Source organism: Lepeophtheirus salmonis, chromosome 13 (assembly GCF_016086655.4).
Source record: "Lepeophtheirus salmonis chromosome 13, UVic_Lsal_1.4, whole genome shotgun sequence".
Lineage (NCBI taxonomy): Eukaryota > Metazoa > Arthropoda > Copepoda > Siphonostomatoida > Caligidae > Lepeophtheirus > Lepeophtheirus salmonis.
The window spans coordinates 26,943,188-26,969,804 of record NC_052143.2 but is presented as its reverse complement, the minus strand read 5'-3'; the positions used below and the strand labels follow the sequence as shown (position 1 = coordinate 26,969,804).

The 26,617-nt window shown below is 30.5% G+C and overlaps 1 protein-coding gene and 2 long non-coding RNA genes across 3 annotated transcripts in view; 2 read left to right on the top strand and 1 right to left on the bottom strand.

The window, feature by feature from the left end:
• The window catches only part of LOC139906922 (uncharacterized), a 29,686-nt gene extending 23,923 nt beyond the window's left edge, over nucleotides 1-5,763 (bottom strand). Inside the window, exon 1 of the long non-coding RNA XR_011783129.1 lies at nucleotides 5,078-5,763. This is a non-coding gene — a long non-coding RNA (uncharacterized lncRNA). The remainder of the gene's footprint in view (nucleotides 1-5,077) is intronic.
• Nucleotides 5,764-6,676: 913 nt separating this feature from the next.
• Nucleotides 6,677-11,038, top strand: LOC121127779 (SET and MYND domain-containing protein 4). Its single transcript, XM_040723263.2, has 10 exons — nucleotides 6,677-7,005; nucleotides 7,064-7,217; nucleotides 7,276-7,455; nucleotides 7,513-7,772; nucleotides 9,246-9,446; nucleotides 9,515-9,701; nucleotides 9,757-10,026; nucleotides 10,083-10,310; nucleotides 10,382-10,576; nucleotides 10,634-11,038. The coding sequence occupies exons 1-10, from the start codon at nucleotides 6,854-6,856 to the stop codon at nucleotides 10,901-10,903; spliced, it is 2,097 nt and encodes a 698-aa protein (XP_040579197.1). The 5' UTR covers nucleotides 6,677-6,853; the 3' UTR covers nucleotides 10,904-11,038.
• Nucleotides 11,039-18,216: 7,178 nt separating this feature from the next.
• Nucleotides 18,217-19,216, top strand: LOC139907039 (uncharacterized). The gene is made up of 2 exons (XR_011783350.1): nucleotides 18,217-18,500; nucleotides 18,934-19,216. It is a non-coding gene; the product is annotated as an uncharacterized lncRNA (long non-coding RNA).
• Nucleotides 19,217-26,617: the final 7,401 nt, after the last annotated feature.

Here is a 26,617-nt window from a genome sequence, read left to right as displayed (position 1 = left end):
TAATGACGTTTAGGTAGGGGCTGGAGGGGGCCATTCTGTCTTGTGTTTGAAGCCACTCAAATTGTCTTCACACGACCGCTGCGTCACTTTGAATGTATGGGACGGGACACCATCCTGTAGGAAGGTATATGACTCATTCTGGAAGGGTTGTTGGGCCCAGGGAACAAAAGCTTCCCCCAGGATGTTGCTGACGTACTCGTTGTTGTTGATCTTCATCCCGGCCGGCACCAAAAACAAGGGGGACTTCCTTGTCTAAGTCACACCCGTCCAAACCATCACAGACTGTGGCTTCTGTACTCGGTTAACTCCATGTTCACCGAGCTCACCTTTTTTGCCTAGAATCCGATCATTTTGGAAGTTAAAAGTATGTTCCACGGGGAAAATCTTCTCATCACTGAATACAATGTTGGGAGCTGTACCAGTCCTCAGCTTCTGAAGAATGGCATTGCTTCTCTCAAGTATTTTAGCCTTGACCTTATTTGGTAGGTGATGTTGCCTCTTCAATTTGTAGGGATACATCCCAAGTTTATAATTGTTGCACCCATGTTGAAATCCTTGGCCATCTTGGTGAGGTTCCTCCTAGGATTTCTTGTAATCCTTACCTTGACAACTCTGGGCGTCTGCCTGATCTGGATCTGTTCTTGATAGATTGAGTCCCCTCGTACCTCTCAATGGTTTTCTTGATGAGCATGGGGTTGACTTATAGACTCTTCAGGTTCATCAAAATAGCTGGTCGAGATTTGCCCTTCAGGTAATCCTTGATTATAATCTCTCTCTTGGCTTCAAATGTGGTTAACAAACTGTTATTTTTGTTCAAATCTGTTTTTTTATATCTAATTTCGACTCAACTAGAGTTTAAACATAATATATTGCAACCTTACATATAATTCATTAATTATTATATTTAGTAAGTAACGTTAATTTAACAAGACTTTCCCTGGACCCTACATTTTAGATACTTATAGAAATTAATGATTTGATCTATAATGTCTTCGCTGATATTGAAACTCAATAGATTTTGTATGAGACATTTTTATCTTAATAATGCAAAGTTTGTTTATTTGTATGAATGTACTCTGTAAAGTTATTTTGAGGGTATCTTAGGATTGTAAAGACACTTAATCAATTTAATAAAATTGTAATCCAGAGTTAGTGTCATATTAAGAAAAGGCAGTATATGTATAAAGTTGCATAAAAATGGTATGTCAAATTGAATTAAATCTCGCTAGCGTTTAAGTAAACTCAAATTTTATACAACTTTATATTGTATAGTGTCGTATAAAATTGAGGGCTCAGTTTTGACAACGAGTGTGTTTAGCTAAAGATCATTTAAAAAAAATAAGAGGGAAGTACATTATATAAAATAATGAATGTGACTTTAGACTAAATTTAGAGACGAGCGGGTAGCTTAAGTAGGGATCCCTACGGAGACTAAAGTACTCCCTGACTTATCACTTTATATTAAAAAATAAAACAAAAAAGAAGTCAATTTGATAAAATATAAGATAATGAATGTGACTTTACATGAAGTATTGCAACGAGCGTATGTGTGTAGCAAGGGCTCTCCCAGGGAGCACTTCAGAGAGCAAAGAACTTCTTAACTTACCAGTCATAATGTCATATAAAAAAAAAGGGAGTCCATATATTCTGGGTTGTATAAACTTTGCATTCTTTAGTTTTATTGCTGATGGCAACCTGAGAAATATTTTAATTTTCTCAAGATGTTATTGTTATTCTTGGAGAGACAAACATCTAAGAATATCACTAAGTGTGACTTAGCTCATAAAAAGTGGAGAGTAACACTGGAGGGCGGGGGGATTATCTTCTATAGGAATACATCAAAGTAGGTTTGTTCATCGACGTTTTATTAATTCGGGCAATGTCGGGTATTTGCACTAGTATTTTATAAAGTGTTACATGGTAAATCCTTTATATAACATGACTCATTCTAACCTCTTGATCTTAAGTATTTGAGGGTTAGTGTTGTTTGATCTTTTTTTCAAAGTTTTAACCATCTAAATAATGGGCAATTATAAATTTGTTTAATAAAGGGTAAAATGATCAAGTTATAAAAAATTATAATTTCTTTTATTTTGTAAAAAAATCGATCCAATTGAACAAACATTCAATAATATATTATTTAAATTGTACACACTAGGTTTTCAATGACGCCCACTTTTTGAGAAAAAGTTAAAATATGGAAGTTTATAAGTGTTCCTTTGATTAAAAAAGTTTGAACCATTTTTATGAATGTTTAGAGGTAGAACTTAATGGTGTAATGGCTCTAAAGTTTTTAAATTAAAATATATGATTTTATTTTAATATCAGGACGTAAATGACACATTACAGTTTTTTAGTTTAGTCAATGAATTTTATTAAAAAGTTTTTTCATAAATTTTTATGAGCACTCAGTATTTACCTGTCTATAAAAATGATAATAGTATTTTAAGGAAATGTAGCCTTCTGTATATCTGTCAGTTTGTTATCCTATCACTACCGAACGATTAAACTGATAAATACCAACATTTGTAAGTAGATTTATTGTTTACTTAGATTGACAAAAAAGTGATAAAGTGAAAAAAACCGTAAACAGGGGAATTTTACCAAATAAATTAAAAAATTATCCGATATAGAAAGAAATAAGCATTAAAATTTAGTAGGATCATATTTTATTTAAAAATGACACACGAAGTCGTTTGAGGTGGAGGGCATCGACGAATTAATAGATATGTATTTATTTAAATAAAGGAATAATATCAAAATGAAGCACATTTTCATAATATTTAATGATTTCATAATAAATCGGAAGTATTCAATTATACGACAAAGAGCTATATTTTAAAGGAACATATTTGTCAATTTGATTCTTTTACTATATAAAACGAACAAAGTTCCAAAAAATCTTGATACAACTCCATCAAATGGCTTTAAGAAAGAAATAAATAAATAAAAAACTTAACATGTGCATTGAATAACACATTATGCAAATGATAAATACTGATATTTGAATTCAATCAAATATAAATGTACTAACAATCTATTATTCAGTTATTTACTTTTTAAATATATTTATTCTTATGTTAGTTGTTTTGTAAAATTTATGAATAAGTAAGTTTCAATTTGTTTTAATCAAAACGAATAATTTTAAATCTCCATATCTTTACTTTTTTTTTCTTGCAAAAAGTCAAATAACTTACACCCTAATATGTAAATAGTATTATGAGACATTAGAAAAAGTGATTTATAGATAAAATATCTTAAAGCTGCCTAATGTATACAGAATGGGTACCCAAAAATTGTAGTAGCTTCACTAAATTACTAAAAACGTGATTTTTACAGAATCAAGATAACACAATTCAAATCCAATATGTTATATGTTAAAATACTATAGGTACATAGTTATAATTTTTATACAATATGTCCTTCTTTGAAAGCAAAAAGATTGGAAGCTCTTGAAGATGAAAGGTGTGTCCATGGCGTACCACACTGTCATGATGGCAGCTCGGAGCGAATCTAAATTTGAAATGAGAGGTGTTTAAGACATTTTTCTCCAAGACAACCAGAACTGCAAAGTCCAAGGGTTTCTTGAAGTTGTAGGTAGTCAGGATGTAGATAGCAACGATTCATGGAGTCATTCTTTACATTGGTGTAATGTTCTACGAACACCACCTACAGACAAAAGCAACGGACCGGAGTAAAGTCAATTAGAACACCATTGGATTGGGGGTACAATCTAAAACATATATTCTGTAAGGGATTACATTTAAAAGGATGTACATACATTTGACTATTAAAATATACAAACTCGTAAAACACAAGGTACCTACCTATCTATTTAAAACAAATCCCTACGTCATGACTATAGTTGATAATATTGTAGAGAAAAACGCGTGCAAGGAGGAGGGGGGAAAAAGACATATGGTATCATTGTTTAAAATACTGATGTGATTATCATCTGCCTGCTTTATTATGATTTTTGAGGGTATAACAAAAGTATTTATTAGCAAAATGTTTAATGAAGATGTACTATGTATAATTGACTTCGACGTTTTTTATCCGTTACAGTAGATTTGAAAACGTCACACTCCATGAAATTGTAATTCATTATGAACCTTATTCTCAGAATAATAGCTAATGAAACGACAAAGTAGAGTATTTGAAATATATTTGAAGCTCAAAGTTTAAAAAAGAAGGCTTTAATTAAATATAATCTACACACTAAAAAATAAAGCATTAAACATTTAAGTTAAATATACAAAATTAAGCAATTAAAGTCATATAACTATTAATACTAATAAATTATAAATACAGAATATTGAAATAATAGATTGATCCAGATAATTTTTTCTTGTTTTAACATCGGAATTCAGTTAAATATGTCATAACTTTAGGTTGCAATACACAAGCGAGACGTGGAGTTTAATCAAAAAGATAATCACCCCTCTTCTTCATGTGGAAGTTGCTATATACAATTGTGCACAGGATAGATATATCCCTACCGATGAGATCTAACTAATTATTAATAATAAAGTAAATGTCAAAATCATAAAATTAGACAATAAATATACTAATAAAAAAATGTTATAAATAAATTCATCGTAAAGATTTAGAGCAAAAGCTAATTATGTAGTAATGTCCGGCGATATTACTCCCTATTAAGAGCATCAAAAAAGATTTGATCATGATGGATATACACAATTGTTAATTATAATGCAACACCCAATGTAACTACCCTCGTTGTTGTGACCATTTAAACAGTTGTTTTTGCCTTTTATGAGTTTTTTGAACACCATTTCTTGGAGCCCATTAACCATAGCTAAGCCTTTAGTGATAAAAAAGTAATATTTATTGACTATGTAATATTGGAAAACCTAATTATCATACCCAAGTCTTAAAGCGAAGTAAGTAGTCTCAGACAAACTAGTTGCAAACCATCCAAAGCTACTACCCCCGTTGTTGTGACCATTTAAGATGTTGTTTTTGCCCTTTACTGAGTTGTGAATCATAATTCTTGATATGTTTACCTAAAATAGAATCATATTTTATGGTTAGATTTAAAAAAAAATTGAATACTTACTGTGAGATAGTACAAAATTCAGAGTTCCATTTCGATATTCGTAAATATTTTTTACTGATAACTTGATCATCATTTGGTGTGGATGACTCAAAACATTTTTATATGTATTTCTATATATGACATCAGTACCAACATCCTCCATTAATTTAATGATGGTTCCTCGGGAAGGGATATGTTTACCCTTGTATTTCTCCATAAATTTTTTGAACGTAGATGATTAGCAATGGATAAGGTTATATTACATGCAATAAACATCGTTGTGAGATCAAAGTTAAAGTCTGACTTGATGTATTCATCGTCAAATTGATTTTATAGATGAATATCCATACTCTTGTTATGAGATGAGGATAATGAGTGGCGTGTAATTCTAGACAGGGGACTAAAGGCACATTTATATCGACAAATCCGACAAACCATCTGTTTCTCATCCGGTAAGTATTTTCCAAATTCCTAGGCCTCCATTTTCAGAAATCCAGACAGAAGGCGACGTTATTTTTTGCATTTTATTCAGTTCTCTATCGACTATCCCCATCTAATATTATTATATTATTATTGAATAATAAAGGCGGGAATGATAACGTTCATGATTGATAGAAGAAGATGTATATTATTTAATCAATGATACCATAAGTATTTCTTCTCTTCTCCTCGCACGCTTTTCTATTCTTACCAAAATTATCACCCTTAACCATAAGTAATTCTTCTTTTCTCCTCGCACGCTTTTCTATTCTTACCAAAATTATCACCCTTAGTCATGACTCATGATTTAAAAGTAAATAAAAGACAATACATAACAATTGGCACCAGCGCGGAGGAGATTGTACACGCTTTGCCTTTTTTTGTAGTTGCTCCTGCTAGTTTTGAGTCCCTAGTCTATAAATAACTATTCTTGACAATTGTTTACATGATATTTAGTAACAATTTATTAATATATATTATTTTATGAAGAAACTGGAAATAGGATGATTTGTAAATTTTTTATTCAGAAACACTCGTACAACTTATGAGGCTAGGGATGTTTTAAAATAATGTATTAACATAGGTAATACATTAAAATTCTGATAACAGCTACAGCAATTCAGTTCTCTCAAAATAAATATTAATGTTATTGGCAAAACTTGTCAATAAATAAAATTGATTCATAAATAAATAAAGTGATTAGGATAAAAACTTATAATTTGATTCTGAGCAAATTGCCAATTTTAAATATCCAAGCAATTTTCTATACTAAATATCAATATTACATAAATTTAATGACACAAGGGGCTTTTTAGACTTAATATTATGTTATTAATTCATATAAAAATAATATATTTGATTGATGCTCCTTTTTATATAATGACAATTTTTGAGGGTAAATACTCGTATATATTTATAACCCAGTAGTAGTTACTTTTTTACATTCTCTTAATGTAATTCAATTTGTTATCCAAATTGGGGATACAACTAAAAAAGTAAACATAAATTTATCGTAGATATTTGTTAAAAGAAAGTATTTGAATTTTTAAATATCATCCATCCCTATTCTATATTTATATGTCAAAAGCGTACATGCTAGTCACTTATAGTCTATAGAATTACTTTTTTTTAAATGTCCAGCACGCTCGCACACATTACCGCCTGAATTCTATTTTTGGCGGAAAGCTTTGAGGTAGAAAGTCACAAACTACATAGGTTCTACTATTTATCCTCTTTCCGTCTTTTTCCATATTGAAGAAAGAAACATATGGAACTTGTTGTATAAACAAAAATTTACACTATATATGATATACAAATATGGTTGCTGGAGTGACACTCAAGGAATTTGAGGAGCAAAAGAAACCTTCCGGATTCTTCCCAAAGTTATTTGAAAATGTGTGTAATGAGGGAGGAGATAAATTGATTCCTTTGATAGAGGAGTTACGTGAGGATCCAGTCGGATTATTCAAGTAAGCTTTAGATATTTCTACTCTTTCGTTATTTGTTATAAATATTTTTACTCGATAGATTTTGTTACACGCTTCCAGAATATAAAAATGCTCTTAACATTAAAGAGTTTTATCCCGAAAAGAATATTCACGAATCTAAAATTAAAAAAGAATATGGAACTAAGGCCTATCAAGATAAAAAGGATATAGATGCTCTTTACCTATACACTCAAGTAACCACGATATATATGTTTACGTAGCACAAATAATCTTTAATCACATCTTAAACAGGCGGTCATAGCTGCGCCAACCAATGAAAAGGGGCAAAGTAAAGAATTAAGTCTATGTTTGGCGAATCGTTCTGCGGTTTTATTTGCATTAAGAGCTTATAATTTAGCACTTGAAGATATCGAGCTTGCATTGGAATCTGGATATCCAAAGGAGTTAGAGTATAAGCTTTATGAGAGAAAGGTATGCATATTTTCTATGTCATTAATATGTTATTTATGTATAATTATACAAAAATAGGCAAAATGTTTGATGATGTATAAACAAATGAAAGATTCTGAAGAGGCTTACAAAACTGCGCTTGCTTCATTGGATCATGCAAAATTGGATGCAGATAAGAAAACCAAAATCCAAAAAGACCTTCAAAGAGCCATTTTCTTCTTTCAAAAGTCCAATTATGTTTTTAATAAAAAGGATGTTGATATGTACCCAAGACCTGCACTTCCAAAACTGGATTGCAATTCTAAATATCCAGCAATGTCAAAAGCTGTCGAGTTTAGGTAATACTCAATTCGTCAATGTTTTACTAGGGTGCTATGAAAAGTTTGTGACATCAGCGTGAAGGTGTTAGCACACGTAAATAAATGCTATTTACAACTACTCTGCATCTGTTGATAGATACTTACCAAAGTTTCAGCCATTTTGGACGTGCAGTTGTTATGTACCAGTCGTCTGAGTGATTTGATGTGAGTGTTTTTGTGAAAAAATAAAAATCATGAATTTTTATTTCTCAACATAGTTATCTTCTAACTTTATACACCTCGATAATCCTGTCTTTTTAATACATCCCGCCTGTAACTTCACTGGGAGAAGGGTGAAGTGTTAAAAGGAGACTATGTTAAAAAAAAAAAAAAAAAAAAAAAAAAAAAAAAAAAAAAAAAAAATCCCATCAACTAACTCAAACGAATTATACAATAGCTGCACATCCAAAATGACTGAAACTTTGGTGAGTAAGTGATGCTGATAGATGTGACTAGCTTTTATTTACGTGTGTTGTCATCTTATCATACATATCTTTTAAATTTGTCTAATATGTACCTCTAAGAGTATAAGTAATGAAAGCAGACCATTGGTGCCGGAACCATAGGGGCTATTGTCCCCCACTTTTTGTAAGTTTTAAAGTTATCTCAATATAAAAATTCTATCTTGTCTTAAAATATATAAATGTTATAATTTGGAAAAAAAAAAAAAAATGCTTATTCGACCAAACTAAGTCTCTTACTATTTAAAAAAATTTAAAACTATTCAAAAAAGGTGGTGCAACGTAGCTCAATAGACAATGTGTTCTAGATAAACTTTCTCTTAAACTCAATTTGTTGAGATTTGATATTCACTCGCTCCTAGAAAAGTACATATTATACATTATGTATGTATATGGCTTCAAAGACAATTACTAGGTCCGCTGGAGTAATTATTATAGTGTATTGTTAACCTATACTTCATCAAATCAACTCCATCTAAGCAATTAAATGAACATTAAAAAAAGTATTTTGTCTCTTTTGATAAAAAATGCCTATTATTTGTCAAGTCAGGCTCTATATAAAAAAAAACCTTCTGTCAAAATTGTAAAAATGCCCATCGGTCATACCCCCCCCAATCCTACGGGCTAGATGGTGATGACGTCACCATTATATAGTTTTGATCCCCCAGTTGTACATACATTCCAGTGTCGGTGGAGCAGATCTACAATTAATTGTAACTTCTCTAAAAGTTTCTAATAGATAATTAGATAAAAATATGACTCTACATAAATTACTTTCGTTAATTTCAAATTAACTTTTTTATCTTCAAAATTGAACCATTTTGATTGAAATGAGAAACATCATCATTACGTCATACCAGATGAGATTCTATTTATTATTTATAACCAACATATGTAGATACTGGATTTCGGTCCCAGTATTTAATTAAGAGTAAAAGAACTCTTGAAACTCCTATAAATTTGACTGTATATTAAAAATATTCATCTCTAGGTATGAATCAGGAAGAGGTCGTTATGCTATCGCCAAACAGGATATCAGAGTAGGCCAATATATATGTGTCGAAAAATCAATTGTTTCTCATATGCTACCCGATTACATGGGAAGTAATTGCACAAACTGTTTTCGAATAATGAAAAATCCACTCCCATGTCCAGACTGTACCAAAGTCATGTTTTGCAGTATGCGATGCAGGTATCGTTATATTAATAATTATTTGTAAAGGTATATATATCTTTAATCCAAAAATATCCATTCCACAGAAAAGAAGCCCTTTCTTCATACCACCGTTACGAATGTAAAGTAGTGGATTTTCTCATTGCATCTGGAATGAGTATTGTTTGCTTCATGGCTTATCGTACTATTTCACAAAAACCCTTGGATTTCTTTCTCAAAAATAAGGAATTATTCTCAAACCACGATGAAATATCCGGATCAAAAGATGGCACTGTAAGCATAATTATTCCATTCTTGATTAAAAAATACTACAAAATCTGATTTGTAGAATCAAAAAAAGTACTTATCAGATGACTATCGCAATTTATATAACCTGGTAACTCATCATTCCGAACGTAAAACAGGAGATATGTTCCATCGATCCATGTTGGCTGTGATGCTTCTTAAATGTCTAAAAAGTCAAGGATATTTTGGAGGGAACAAAGTTGACTTTTCTTCAATTCCTGAAGATATACTGACTGAAGATGAACAATATATTGGAACCCTTCTCGTACATTTTCTGGAGGTTTATCAATTCAACGCACACGAAATTGCTCAAGTAACATGTATGAATGCTATTTTGAATTATTGCTCATCAATATTATACTTTTCAAGTTTGAAATGGTCGCAAAAGACAAAGAAGAAGGGGCCAAATCTGTTTTCATTGGTGCTGGAGTTTATCCCACATTAGCCATGTTTAATCACTCTTGTGATCCAAGCGTTGTAAGGTACTATGTTGAGGACGTTGTTTGCGTTCAGGCAATTAAAAATATTTATAAAGGCGACGAAATAAATGAAAACTATGGACCCATATTTTTCCATTCTCCTAAGGCTGAACGCCAGGTACTTATCTTAAGATAATTTCTTTTAATTATTATGATTTTTTTTAAACATATATTTTTATCCTTTTGCAGGAAAGACTAAAGGCACAATATTGGTTTGATTGTAGATGTATCCCTTGTACAGAAAATTGGCCATTAATGCATGAAATGAATGGAGATTCATTAATATTCCGCTGTGAAGAATGTGGCGAAGGAGTCCCATTTGAAACATCAGCAAATGTTCCACGAATAAAATGTTCCTGCGGAACTCCTATTCCAATTCTTCTTGTAATATTTTACTACTATATATAGTATTATTTTAAATGATCTAAACTTTTATTCTAGGCTTTAAAAAAAATTGCCGAAACAGAAGATATTTCTGAAAGAGCACAGGAAGCTCTTAATACTGGACAACTTGAATCAGCACAAACTCTTTATAGTTCATATATTACAACTCTAGACAAAGTTATTGTACCACCCTACACGGATTATTACAAAATTCAGCAGAATATATGGAAATGTATTTGGATGAGATTTGGTAATCGTGTCGTTAAGACCTCATGTCGCCGCCATGTAATTCCACAATCCTCTACTGACTATGATATTGTGGATTAATTACACTTAATAAACAATGTTCATAACAAACTGAATATTATTATTGGGTTATAATAATGGAAACATAAATTCGAAGAAAAAAAAATCAATTCGGATAGAACTGATTTGAAAAAATAAAACTTTTATTATATAAAATCTTTGTAAAGTATTTAATTCAAAATATATATTCAGTTGTATTTGTCCTCTCTTAGAAGGGGGAGAAGTTGTGATGACCCTGTATACTGAATAGTATGGAAGCAGCTAGTGTTATACTGACAGCGTGTGTGGTAAAATCGTTGACTTGACTTGAAATCAATCTGGATTACTTTTGTAATTTTACTAGGTTGCGTAAGTAAAAGTAGGGACTATTCCGGTTAATGAACAATAAAAAACTTTCATAAATCAACACTTGTCAGTATGGAGGCAAAAAAGAAAAGAGTGTCTGATAGGGTGATCACTCTGTCCCTGCCTCTTTCGATCTTGCAGGACATTTTCATACTCTAGAACTTCAATATAATGAAGCTAAATCCGGAATTTCATAAAAAAATGGCAAATTTCTTAAGCTAGCACATTCTTACTTATGATCGGTGTTATTACAGAAGAAAATTATCTGTTCTTTGTTTTCTATTTGTCATATTTTTTTTATAACAAAGGATTATTAGTATCGGTGATATAATTATCAGTTAGTACAGTATGCAAATTCAAAGTGCCAGTTATTTAATAATGTATTCCTGTTGACCATAGTATTATAAATACATTATAATATAGTACATATATGCATACAAATGCAATTTTATTTGAGTTTATTAGTGAAAATCACGTAATTATCAAAATTACCAAGCTATAAGGAAGTTTTGTTATGTTATTTAGCAAACGTTTAATGTATTAAAGTCGAAAACTTCCCTTGAGTGAATGAAGAAGTGAAATATGTAGCAGCCCAATGTGTGACAAATCGAATGCAAGGTTTCTGTGATAAAGCATGAATACCGACGATCACTAAAAAAAGGTTTAAAAAAAAAAGTTATACCCTTCCATGACAATCACAAAAATTTTCTTAAAATTCTTATTCATAGTAGATCAGCTCTCTTTCTTGTGCAGTAACAGCTAATCTTCAACTATGTTCTAAGGTATAAAATATCGGTAAATTGTGAAATATGCAGCTACAGATGTCTGGCCATATGATGTTTTTCAAAATCTCAACTTTTTTTAGTCTGGAATAATGGTTTAGTCACAGTTTTGACCAGAACAAGCAACGCTGATGTAAAGATGAATAATTTAAGTTATGTTCATCTCTATAAATATCATATTGAAATACTTACCAGTATTGGAAAACAAATTAGAAGTTCCTCGAATCCCCACCAATTATGATAGTGTACTGCGATGGAAAACACGTGGAAAATCTTGAAAATCCTAATTGATTAAAAGAAACAATACTTATACTTGTTCCGGGAATTAGAGAGTAAAATTACTTTTTATTGCTACACTACCGTACAAAAAAAAATGATCTTCTCGGACAGAGAATTATAAAGATATTTTAACTAATTGAGTGATTTTAAATATTCAAAAAGTGTTTGAAACAACAGTTTCAAATACTAGATAACTATGTGCGGCTTGCATATCTATTCAACAATTGTTGAAAGGGGAATATTTCCAATATTAGAGGGTAAATTTAAATTGTAGATTTATTTGTATATTGTTATATTCCTTCGTGAATAACTGTCCACTCTTCAAGTTCTACTACTATAAATTATTTTGATCTCATTTATACTATCCTAGTATATAAAATTGTATAGTATACTTTGTCAAGAGGCGCTATTACTGCAATGGTGTTGAATAAAGGTAGTCTGAAAGAAGAATTGGCTCCATTAGTATTGTTTATAAGTGTATCGATGAAGTGGCAAAAAACGAGGATTTCGCAAAATTCTAAAAATAGAAGATCTATTGAAATGCTTGAATGGACATGAAACTGGATTTGTAAAACCAAAACTTACACATATTCCTAAAAAATACAACTAATATACCATAATTTATTGAACAAAACAAATTGGGTGTATTTTGAATATTTACATGGGATTCTTTAAAGACACCTGGATCTAACTGGAAATCAAGCATTAGGTATATTTATATAAAAACAAATCGTGGAAAATCTATTTGTTGTAAACGATGCCATCGATAGGGAATGATACTTTGCAATGACTGTGTCGGCACATAAAAAAACTTTCAGAACATACTACCATTAGTCGAAAATTGTAGTGGTCACTTACCAAACCAGGGGAAAAATCTATTGGATAATAAAAAAATGGTAGTTCATGTGGGTGCTCATAAAAAACAAAAATAACAGAAGATTTGACTGGAAGTTATTAGTGTAAGCCTTTGTTTGACTCTGAGTAGAATTGAGGATTGTAATCAGAGTAATTCTAGCCTATGTCCTTGGTATGTACGGAGTGGGATTTCTGTTTATTTCCTTATTCTCTTTTAAGGGATTGTAGGTGATCTCATGAAAACTCATGATAGCGAAGCTGCTCTTTCACCAAACATTCTTCAGGTTGTTATAGTTTACATGTCATTTTTTATTTGGTTATTTAATTAATCAGATAGAGTTGTACTTATTAAGTATAAGTAAACGTTATAGTATTACTTTTTCTCCATCCCCCATAGGAATTTTCTTTGAAGTCCATATACATAAGTTATTTCATTCGTTAGGAATGACCGAGATACGAACCTACGTTCATTGAGTTCTAGGTAATTATTTTAACGAGCTAGTTGTCCATTGGGTTACGTCGTACCTTGTTCCATTTATATTTCATACACCTCTATTGATCGTCTCCTTTACCATTAGGGTTTATTAAAATGGCATCTACATATATGCTAACAAGTTATAAAATACATAATATATGGATCATATTTTTATTCCTACGTGTGCTCTTTCTTCTTTCTTCGTAATAAATTGATGTGGTGTTAACATCTCTCATTGAAATAAAAATTCCTGCTCACAATTGATGTATTTTGTCTGAATATGAGAAATTAAGTAATATATATCGGAATTAAATTATGATATTTTCCCTATTCTAATGCTAATTTAAATATGGAGGGTACACAGTACATGAAGGAGGATATATGAAAGCTTGTACTATTTAGCTGCTTTGATTGAGTAATTTATCTTCAATTCCTCATCCATATAATATAGATTATAATACATTATAGGTGTATGTAATAAAAAATATATCTATTAGAAATTCATTATATTTAAAAGATATTTTTTTATACTTTAATTTTTTTTTCCATGAGTGTTTATCTCCTTGGCAATCGTAGCAGTTTTTATAAGACGGTCAGACTCGACGTTTACATTTTTGTATCCCGATTTTCGATTATTGACCTCCAGCGCGCGGTGCACATTTGACATCAAAATTACTGGAAAGGAATCGAAGAAGCCAAAATGGCGCATCATTAGCTGTTATATTATTATGGCCAACTGGTATTATTTAGAAGTGCTCGACGATTGTTGAAAAACCTTTTCACATATTAATATAATTATTTTAATCTAATTTCCTAACGCTCCCTAATTTATTATTTTCTTGGCGGTTGGACCAGTTAAAATTTAAAAAAATAATGTATTTTACTATTATTGATACAAGAGCATGCTTTAAAATATATCATACTCCATCTTTGGTCTGTGTATCCATTTATTACTTAATATCTGGATAGACACTAGAAACGCAATCTTGTTAATAGAGCCATTCAAATTAATAATAAATAATTCATCCATAAAATAACAATTTTTAAAATAATGCATTTTTTGAGGGAGTATCCATGGTTATTATATTGTCAGTTCCTTCTGCAGTTTATCATAATTAGCTTTTATCGGAAAAGAGCGTCTTCTGATAAATTAAGTAAACGAGTATTTCATTTTTCACCTAAACTATGAAATTAAATAATTTAATCAATCAAAAAAAAAAAAGATTTTAAAAGAAAATAGTTTAGCTACATTTTAAGTAATCCATGGTGCGCCATTGTCTTCCATGCAAAATTTCAGCTGTCTAAAAGTTGCCAGTTTAGAGTTTACATATAACCATAAAAATAAAACAAACAATATATTTTACATAAATAATAAAAAAGACTAATAATTATTATTAGATACTTTGAACTCATTTTAAAATTACAGCCATGTGTTGTTTCTAATAAAATTGCTCAACTATGCATAGAGCTGTATTAAATATGAACAGATAAAAAAGGCTCCAAGCTTTTCGTCAAGAATAATGTTTATTTTTCTAAATAAAAAGTGGTCCAAGTGGGACTTACACATATAACTCTGCAACAAATCTTCAAGGTTTTGCTCCGTCTTTTATGAGCCCACAGGAATTTTCCATCCGCTTTTGTGTATATAAATTATTGCTTGAATAATGTATGTTGTCGAAAAGGAAGTTCACTCCTCAAGAATTAAAAATAATAATGTCCATAGCTTAGGAAAAGACAATAAACAATAACTAACTTTTTAAAAAAAAAACCAGCAAGGTAAAAAATACAAATGATTACCAACACTACTTATAAGTTAAAAAAATTATCTTTATACTTAAATTAGCTATTATAAAAAAAATTGAAAATTATTTTAAACAAAATAAAATGAATAGCTTTAATTTATGTTTGTCCAAAAAGCCAGTTACATACAAAACTTCAAACTGTTATAATATTTATAAATTAAAGTCTATCAATTTCACAAATAGTTAATTTTTTAAAAACTTTTTAGCCAATTAAATTATATCTAGATTAGAAAGATATTTGACCAATAACGAGGGCTATAAATAAATGATTACATTTTAGATCGTAATATAGATTTATTATTGAGAAGATCGAAAGAAACAAAGTAACACGAAGGCTTACGAGTAATGGCTCCTTCAACTATAAAAATTATGATTAGAAACTCGATAAAACTACTTCTTCATATCACTCACATACTTTTTTTCCACTTTAATATCGATAATATACGTAGTGCCTGAATATACATATTTGAGGTTAATCTATACATTTATTGTGTTTTATTGCGTTTAAAAAAAAGTATTTCTTCTTTTTTGTTCATCGTGGGTGTGTTAACATCTCTCTCTAACAGAAAAATCCTCGCCTACTATTGGTGTAAATTGATTTAAAGATGTATAATAAAATATTTATATAGGAGTTTAAATTAAATTATTATATTTTCCCTGCACTACTGCTAATAATGTAGAAGGTTCTCCTCTTTATATATCAGTAATTCATGGTGATGTAAATCCTATGAATTTTTTGGCTGACTCGTTTTTTTGGAAATGGTAATCTAAATAATGAATTTTCTTTTCCTTAGCAGTTGTCTTTATTATTTAATTTCTGAGTAGTAAACATCCTTTTCAAATACATACAACATACCAGCTATAGTGTACATATTCAAACCCAGAATGAACATTTGTGTGTGCTCATACAAACGTAGTATACCCCTGAGGATTTGTTGCGGAGTTATAATTGTAAGCCCTTGTTGGACTATAAGTAGAATTGGGGATCGACATCGGAGTAATTTTTACCTATGTCCTAGTTTGTTTCATTCTCCCCCTCATCTTTTGTCACAGCTAATTGTAGCTGATCTCCAAAACAGTCCTCAAATTATCAGGGTGATCATGCTAATTTTGGGGTTTCTTTTTTTTTTAACATGTCCTGTATATACACAAATTTCATTCCTAGTAATTCATTTTCTCTCCTCTCCTATCCAAATCATGGCAGCTGATTTTAAAAATGGGCTGAATTGATAAACACAGTATGTCTCACTCTCGCCTTCTTGTTACACAAGACCTATCTATATTTATCTCATCTATTATGCATGTACACTCAGTTTATTTCTATGAACTTTGCGTAAAAGCCTTAACAACTCTCCCTATTAAAATTAAGTGATATAAATTTTTCTTGTATGTGTGTATTAGCACATTAGTAATTTTCGTGCTTTCACAATATCGTTTATAATTATATTTCACTTATACAAGCAAGCAAAACAGATTTTAAATTACAAAACCTTTTTATTTTGACCGGGAGAGTTATTGACTTTAGAAGGTTATGGAACACAAAGCTCATGTAAATGAATTTTCTATAAATTTGGGGAGATTTTTATCAAATCACATTCTAATGGTGATTTTGTATCCTTTATGAGGCATTTAATACTATAATATATTTGTAAAACTACTTTAAAGAAAGAAAAAAACAACTCTAATAGACCAAGTTTGGGAATAATCTATTTTTTCTATATGGTAATGATCTCTTATATAAATTCATCTATCTTCTATAGTGTAGTACACACTAAAGGTTTCTCTACAAGGATTTTTCGGGGTTCTACAATAATGGGAAATTCCCACATATCTCACATCTATTAGCTTCATATAATTATATATAATTCATTAAGTTAAACCTTGAGTAGATTTTAAATGAAAAATCACTCATGTCATTTTTTGTAAGAACTATGCTTTGTCGATGATTCTTTTTATGTATCACTGATAAGTGATGCCTAATAAAGCAATCAAATATTTTTTATGAATGACATTTTACTAGCACAACAATATTATACGTTCCTTGTCTCTTTTTTACTCAATTCATACAGTAAAATATATTTGCACGAGTTACAATTTGTCAAAATAAATTGTACAAATTGCAAATTTGTACTTCCAAGCGCATTTGATATAGACAAGAACTGTTTATAGTCACTAAGTACTAGGTCCGGACTATGGGGTTGATACATAAGAATTTCCCATACGAGCTCCCGGAGCTTCTGGCGCGTCATCAAAAATGTGTGGGTCCTGGCGTTATCTAGATGATGTCTTGTCGCTTATTCCCCAATGCAGGCCGCTTCTGTTCGATCGCCAGTTTCAAACGGTCGAGTTGTTCACCATTGAGGAAAAATTCTGTGGCGAAAAAAAAATCGAACTTGAAAACAAATAATTTTGCCCCCGTCTACATCGTAAACTTTCTCCGTCACTTTGGACGCATTTTCCCCTTTCAGGTTCTAAAAATTTAATATATGGTAAATTTCTGCCTTTGAGACCTACATACTCGAAGTATGAAGATTCACATTAGAACTGGGCAAGTGAAATACTGTACAGAAAGTGTTTGAAGTATTTTTTTTTTTTTCAACATTCTTTATTTGGTTTATATATTATATAGAGCATATATATATATAAATAAACCGGAGCAATTGCGTAAAAAGTACATAAATAAACATTATAGTTTATACTTAATGCTCCAGTGTAGAATTTCAACTAATATTCGAAATATCCATCTTTAATAAACAACAGTAAACATGCAAATTAACAATTTGCAAGAATCATAACAATTATGATAAATATTTGTTAAAATTTCTTAACACCCTTTTTTAAAATACTTCAGTGATTCTGTGAAGTTGATGGGAGGTAACGAATTTCTTCCATGCAAAATTCTATGACTAACATCCTGATTTAGGAATTTCTATTGTGAGAGAGACATAGGGGCTGAAGCTGCCATCGATCGGCTGATATCGATCATCATTAGCCTTTTCCAATGTACTTTAAATCCTTCAGTTAAAATTATTCATCTCATTTTTTGGTTGCAACTTGGACAATGTGCCTATATATAATATGTATGTTGATACTAGTACATGTAATCACATAATGCATGTTTGATACTTATAAAAAGGAAATATGAAGTAAAAAATAGTTATAAAAGTTATTTATTATTTATGGGCTAGGCAAATCATTTGTGAACTGTTCCATATCTTCACAAAAGTTCCATATCTTAAATATAATATGTGTTTATGAAGCAGTATGAAATGTAACTTGTAGATTTAATCTATTTTTATAATAAGAGTCTAGTTATATGTGAATATACTTTTAGCCTGCAGGTTGGGTTGTGTATTTATTGATTACACTATGCAAGATCATTTTCGCCCACAGACTAAAAACCACATTTATTATTGTTATTTAAGACACATAACACGAAAATGACTATTTTTAAATTATATATAATTAAATCTATTTTTTAATTGTAATCAGTAAATAATTAATATTTTACAGGCAAGAAGATAAAATACTGAAAATAACTTCTGGGCTGGAATTCCTTTCCAGAGAAATCCTGAACAAAATATGGACTTTCATGTGGTTTGAAGGCAAACATACCAAGCTCAAAAACTCATCATTAGGTCTTCATAAATATAACAGCTCCAATACCGCCTGATTTTTTTAACATTACAACTTATCTAAAAATTTACTACAAAGAGAAGCTTTCCTTCATCCAAATATTGCTTTCCTTGGTACTATTTAATCAAAATAATATTATCAATAAAATTTCTTAATGTTAGTTATAATTTATTGTATGATACAAAAAAGTATTAAATATTAATTGTCATAATATAAAACTATGGTTACGAATATCAATATACAAGGTGGATATAACAAATCGTAAATAGTATGTGTGTAAATTAAATGCAAACTATAATAATTTTTGCATGAGGCTGTAGATGTTCATTCCTTAGATGAGGACGTAAAACCATATAGATAAAGAAAAATGTGTCACAACAATCTAAGTCTAAGAGAAAAATAGTCTTAAATTTGGTCGAAATACTCATACTTCGCGAGGAGGAAGTTGAGTATCATATTATGCAATGACGCAATGGTATATTGTGAGCCCCTAAAATAGAAATCATCCTAAGGGACGTCTTGTATATTATTAATATATAGTTTTCGTATAAATAACTATATATAAATCCATATTATATTCTGTAAGACAAAATATATTGTACGAAAAATATATTATTCACCCAAAAGCGTTCATTGAAACTCTTCGTGTTCAATCCTCCTAAATTCAACTCCTACTTTAAGTAAACCCTTTCCTTGTTAAGAGTCCTTTAGTGCCCTTAATGCCTATAACGCACGAATCACTACTAGGAATAGTTACTTTCACAAATATCAATTCCATTAATAAGTTTGAATTCGTGCTGTACTACAAATATAGACAATGCTACCTCTTAAATACTTCAAGTCTCACTCCCAATTTCCTTGTTACTCGTAAGACCAAATTTAATTAGAGAACATGAATCCCGTTATTACATCGTGCATTCGGTAGTGCTTAAAGAGTATATATAATCATCTTCCGTCCGTAAGTATAAAAAAGCGAAATTAAGATGTTTTGATGGTGCAAATAAAATATGTGCAGTATACATTAATGGAAAATAGTAGATACGGCAAAGAATAATCAAAATAGTCTAAATGATTTAGTATCAAAGGGTGTTATCGCAAATACAAAGTCATGTGGATTCAATATATATCGAAGAAGTCAAAGCTGTAGGAGATCGTGGATCAAGAGCCAAGAAAGATTGTGTAGACAATGTGGTTTCCAATTTCCTCATAAGAATGGGAACGTTTGCCATATAAAACGCGTCGAATTCACAGGATGTGGTAAGAGAGGCCACTATGCTAGAGTATAGAGGGGTCTAAAAGAAAACTCCATTTTGATGATCAACTCTATTCAAAAATTTGAACTGAATAAATTACCCATCGATGCATTGAATGTCCATGGAAATTACTTCAAAAATATAATAACTACATATGACAGTGGTGCAATTGTATCTGGATCAAGAGTTCAAAGTAAATATCGATTCCAACCTAATTAAAAGAATATTGTTATTGTTTATAATATATCTTTAACTTAACTTATTTATTTATTTACACATGAAGGAAGAGGGATTGTTGTATATTATTAATATATAACTTCCCCATATATAACTTTATAAATGTATATTATATTCTGTAAATTTATGCAAGACAAAATATATTGTTAGTTAGAAAAAATCAAAGCCATCATTACAGGAAGTGTACTCATAACTTATTAGTGACCACTGACCATAAATGATGAATAGATAACTTTGGCACGAAATCTAAAGAATAGAAATTAGGCAATGAAGTAACAAATTATTTAAAAAATATTGTTAATTGTTAACAATTAAATGATAACAAAACATTCATTCCATTTTGTGATCAACAATAACTTGTGATGTTGTAGTACTCCACTTCTTTTAACCAAGTTCCTTGTCTTGCTATAATTGGTGATGGTGGGAGGGGAATTTTGTACGAAGCAGTAAATACTCTCATTCTTCTTCCGGAGTTCAAAAACATATTCTTCACATTGGAAATAAGTTCGTTCGATAGAGTAAACTTTTGTTGAACCGTATCTACAACTCTATGTAATCTATGAGCAATACACAGTAATATGAATCAACTCCAGGATTTTTTTTCGAAGATCTTCTCCTGCTTTGAGACAATACGAGCGGCATCAGTTCTCCCAATAACTTATAAACTGAGCTGATGAGGATGTTCTTTACATTGTTTGCGTTTGCAATCTGCATATCAATCAAAGTTGCCTTCATTGCTCTCCCTTGATGACCTCTTGTTTCATCTAGTGCAACGAAAATATCCTTTTATTCCACATTTTCTTCTATTCTATTCAAAACTCCTAGACATACTTCCACAACCAAGTTGTTAAGACCCATCGACCTGGAGAAGTTTTTCCAGTATATTTTTCAATAAACTCGGAGAAATTGGGATGATCCAGAACATCTAAAGGGATGTTAAAAGACACAAATAACTTTGCTACGTCCAAATTGAATGATGAAGCGTATAATTATCCTTCGTCTCCTTGAATCTTGTGTTTCTTGAAGACTTTTAAGTTGTTGATGTGATGGGAGGTTTTAGAGTGGCAGATTACTTACCCTAAAGAACGAAATGGGCACGAGAAACTCGCAAAAACGGTAAGATAAACTTATATTTTCCAAATCATAATTCCATACATCACTACCTCCGTTGTTAGAAACCCATGAAAAAAGGCACGTTTTCTTCGGTATAATGATGATGCACGTGAGGGAGCAGTAAGGGGAAGTTGATATGATGATGATTAGTACAATACTGCGGAAAAGTTGTTTAGAAGATGCCAGGTTACCAACGTGTTTAATTCCTTTTTTATATAATCCCTTTCAACCAATCAAATTCGTTCTTTTTCAACAATTCCATTTAATTTGTTGTGTATCATAATTCCTGATATTTTTAGCTAAAATAGAATCATATTTTATGGCTAGATTTCAAAAAAAAGGAATACTTACTATTAGATGGTACAAAATTCAGAGTTCCATTTCGAAATGAGTAAATATTTTATACTTTTTACTGATAACTCTGATCGTAATTTGGTGCAGATGACTCAAAACATACTGAAAATTATCTCAACTTCACAATTTACAATAGGGTTATTTCTATAAATGGTATCATTACCAACATCCTCCGTTAATTTAATGATGGTTCTTCGGAAGGGATGGGTTTATCCGTGTATTTGTCCGTAAATTTTTTAAACGTAGGATGATCAGCAATGGATACATGCAATAAGTATCTTTTTGAGATCAGAATTAAAGTCTGACTTGATGTATAACTTGATTTTTTAGATGAATATCCATGCTCTTGATATGAAATGAGGATAATGAGTGGCGTTTATTTCTAGATGGGGACTAAAGGCACATTTATATCGACACATCTGACAAGTCATCTGTTTCTCGTCCGGTAAGTATTCCCAAATTCCTGAGCCTCCGCTTCTAGAAATACAGACAGAAGGAGACGTTATTTTAGGTATTTTATTCAGTTCTCTATCGACTATCAGGATCTAATATTATATTAATATTGAATAATAAAGGGGGTGAATTCATAAGGTTCTTGATAGAAGATGTTTATTATTTTAGTAAATGGATAATGATACCTTAAGTATTTCTTCCCTTCTCCTCGCACGCTTTTGTATCCTTACCAAAATTATGCCCCTTATTTATAATTAAGGGTGATAATTTTGGTAAGAATACAAAAGCGTGCGAGCAGAAGAGAATAAATACTTATGGCATCATTGATTAAATAATATACATCTTCTTCTATCAATCAAGAACGTCATCATTCCCGCCTTTATTATTCAATATTAATATAATATTAGATGGTGATAGTCGATAGAGAACTGAATAAAATGCCAAAATAACGTCGCCTTCTGTTCGGATTTATGAAAATGGAGGCCCAGGAATTTGGAAAATACTTACCGGATGAGAAACAGATGGTTTGTCGGATTTGTCGATATAAATGTGCCTTTAGTCCCCTGTCTAGAATTACACGCCACTCATTATCCTCATCTCATATCAAGAGCATGGATATTCATCTAAAAGTCAGACTTTAACTCTGCTCTCACAAAGATGCTTATTGCATGTAATATAACCTTATCAATTGCTAATCATCTATGTTCAAAAAATTTATGGAGAAATACACGAGTAAACCTATCCCTTCCCGAGGAGCCATCATTAAATTAATGGAGGATGTTGCTTCTGATGTCATTTATAGAAATACATATAAAAATGTTTTGAGTCGTCCACACCAAATGACGATCAAGTTATCAGTAAAAAGTATTTAATATTTACTAATTTCGAAATGAAACTCTGAATTTTGTACTATCTAACAGTAAGTATTCAATCTTTTTTTAAATCTAACCCTAAAATATGATTCTATTTTAGCTAAACATATCAAGAATTATGATACACAACTCATTAAATAGTAAAAACAACTGCTTAAATGGTCACAACAACGGGGGTAGTAGCTTTGGATGGTTTGCAACTAGTTTGTCTGAGACTAGTTTCTTCACTTAAAGACTTGGGTATGATCATTAGGTTTTCCAATATTACACAGTCAATAAATATTACTCCTTTATCACTTAAGGCTTAGCTATGGTTGATAGGCTCCAAGAAATGGTGTTCAGAAAACTCGTAAAAGGCAAAAACAACTGCTTAAATGGTCACAACAACGGGGGTAGTTGCATTGGGTGTAGCATTATAATTACCAATTGTGTATATATGTTGTTATATAAGCATAAATAGCGGAGAAAAAAATCTTTTTTGATGCTCATAATAAGGAGTAATATCGCCGGACATTACTACATGATTAGCTTTTGCTCTAAATCTTTACGATGTCATGTTAGAAAACTACAATAAGTCAAGAATGGTTGCCTGAATTGGCTTATCAGTTAAATTTGACTGTATGGATTAACTTTTCTTTTTTTAAAGATAAATATGAAATAAATGAAAGTGGGATTCTAAAAGCTGTTCTTACTAAGATTGGAAGAAGATATGGATTGAAATCTAACATTATTTTATGATTTACTTTATTATTAATAATTAGTTAGATTTCATCGTTAGAAATATATCTATCCTGTGCACAATTGTATATGCAACTTGCACATAAGGAAAAAAGGTGATGATCTTTTTGATTAAACTCCACGTCTGGCTTGTATTTTGCAACCTCAAGTTATGACATATTGAACTGAATTCCAATGTTAGAACAAGAAGATATTATTTGGATCAATCTATTATTTCAATATTCTGTATTTATAATTTATTGTTATTATTAGTTATATGATTCTAATTGTTTAATTTTGTATATTTAACTTAAATGTATGATGGTTTATTTTTTAGTATGTAGATTATATTTAATTTAAGCCTTCTATTTTAAATTTGAAACTTCAAATATATTTCGAAATACTCTTATTTTGTCGTTTTATTAGTTATTTTTCTGAGAATATGGTTCACAATAAATTACTATTTCATGGAGTGTGACATTTCCAAATCTACTGTAACCGATAAAAATCGTCGTAAGTCAATTATATGTATTATATCTTTATTAAACATTTTGCTAATAAATACTTTCGTTACACCCTCAAAAATCATAATAAAGCAGACAACTGATAAATACTGATGTGATTATCAGTGATAATCACATCAGTATTTTAAACAATGATACCATGTGTCTTTCTCCCCCCCTGTCTCCTCGCACGCGTTTTTCTCTACAATATTATCAACTATATTTATAATATATGTAAGTTATGAATTTAAAAAGAAAGTTTTATAAACTTCAAATAACATACCAACAAACGAGTAAATACATGAAAAAAAATCTCCAGATGAGAAGTCCATCTTTTATTTTGTAAATAAATTTCAAAATCGAAATTTCAAAAAAAAACTATTTGCACTAATTTTGCAAAAAAAAAGGTAGAAAATAGAACTAATTGTAATTGTAAAGATTTTTTTTGTACGTGTAAAACCAAAAAAGTAATGGAAAATATTGTCGTCGAAAAAATAATTCTCGATAACTGGTTCATTTGATGAAAAAAAGAAAGAGAAAAAATAAAAAAATATATTAAGGAAATGACAGAAATTTCAGTTTAACATCAATTTTTACGTGCTAAATCTATATATAAACAAAACTCTAGATAATTTCTACAAACTTTATTTATATACGAATCAAGTATCCCCTTGGAAATACATTTTTTTTAAACTAAAGCAAAGGAAAGTTCGATTTTCACCGATTTCATTTTTTGCCAGTAATTTTTCTTGATTTTGAATAAATTTAGGAACTGTAGTTATTCTTATAGTTGTTCTTTAAGACGCCACTCACTTTTTGATTTAAAAAGATTATGGGCTGGGTATAGAATAAGGCCCCCTTAAATAACGCCTCGAATTTTGGGACCCCGTTTTATTCTGACCGAGTTCAAAATAAGCTCTTAAGCTAAGTTTCAGCGTCATATACCCAACGATGTGACCACCCATAAGGGACACACATACACACAAACAGTATTTCATATACACAGATGATAACAGCTTTAGAAAATAAATAATGTACAAATATTTAGGTAGCGTCCACAAAAAGCCAGGCCCTCTTCCATTATAATATTATTTTCATATATGGTTAATATCATGGAATGATTGATGGTGAAGTACAAATAAAGAAAATAAAAAGATAACAAATGAAGTAAGAAAATACATATTTTTTGTATATCAAATATTTTGTTAGAAGTTAAGATTATGTTTTTTTTTTCTACTAAGAAATCCTCTTTAGTGGCACAACAACGATCTAAAAGTCTTTAACCATATTTTTAAATCCATCCATCACCTTACAAAAGATTGGGGAAATCCTTCTAATTGATGGAACTCGATCTAATATCAAAATACATAAAGGATATTTTTGATTTTACAATGTAGTCATATTAATGAAATATCGGTGGCATGTAGTGCTCTTCACATTAAAAAAGAAAAACATTATATAAAATATATAACAATAAATGCCCTTTTAGATGAGGTTTAGCAATCACGCCATATTAATTTATTTTCCTCAAGCTGCTATTATTATTTTAATAATAGTGCTGGCATTAGAAACACCTAATGTTGTGTCCGTCCTTATTTAGGAATGAAAACTGCAGTACCTTGAATTAATTCCAGATTAGTCTCGGTCTGGTTCAATCCAATCCTAAAAAATGATAAATTTTCATTATTCACATTCATTACTTTGTTTAATCAGTTCATGTACTAACAGGCCGAAGGACTGGTCCTAAAGACAAGTATGACAGGTCTTAAGTCTGGAATGAATAAATAATACAACACTAGTTATACTGAGGACTGATTTGTTTAGGAGTTATCTTCTCCTGCAATGTGTGCCTGTTAGTCGATCCCTAATTACTCTGGGGAATGCCGGGTACTTCTCCTAATCTCATGCAAAGTAAGGAATATATAAGCAAGTAAAAGTTATATTATTGGATTGTTAATATATTGTATTACGGGTGTTATGATTGCTACGTCATATCGTATTTTATATATTGTTATTCGATGTTAGTCTTGTACAGGTTAAGCACTATTATATTTCATAA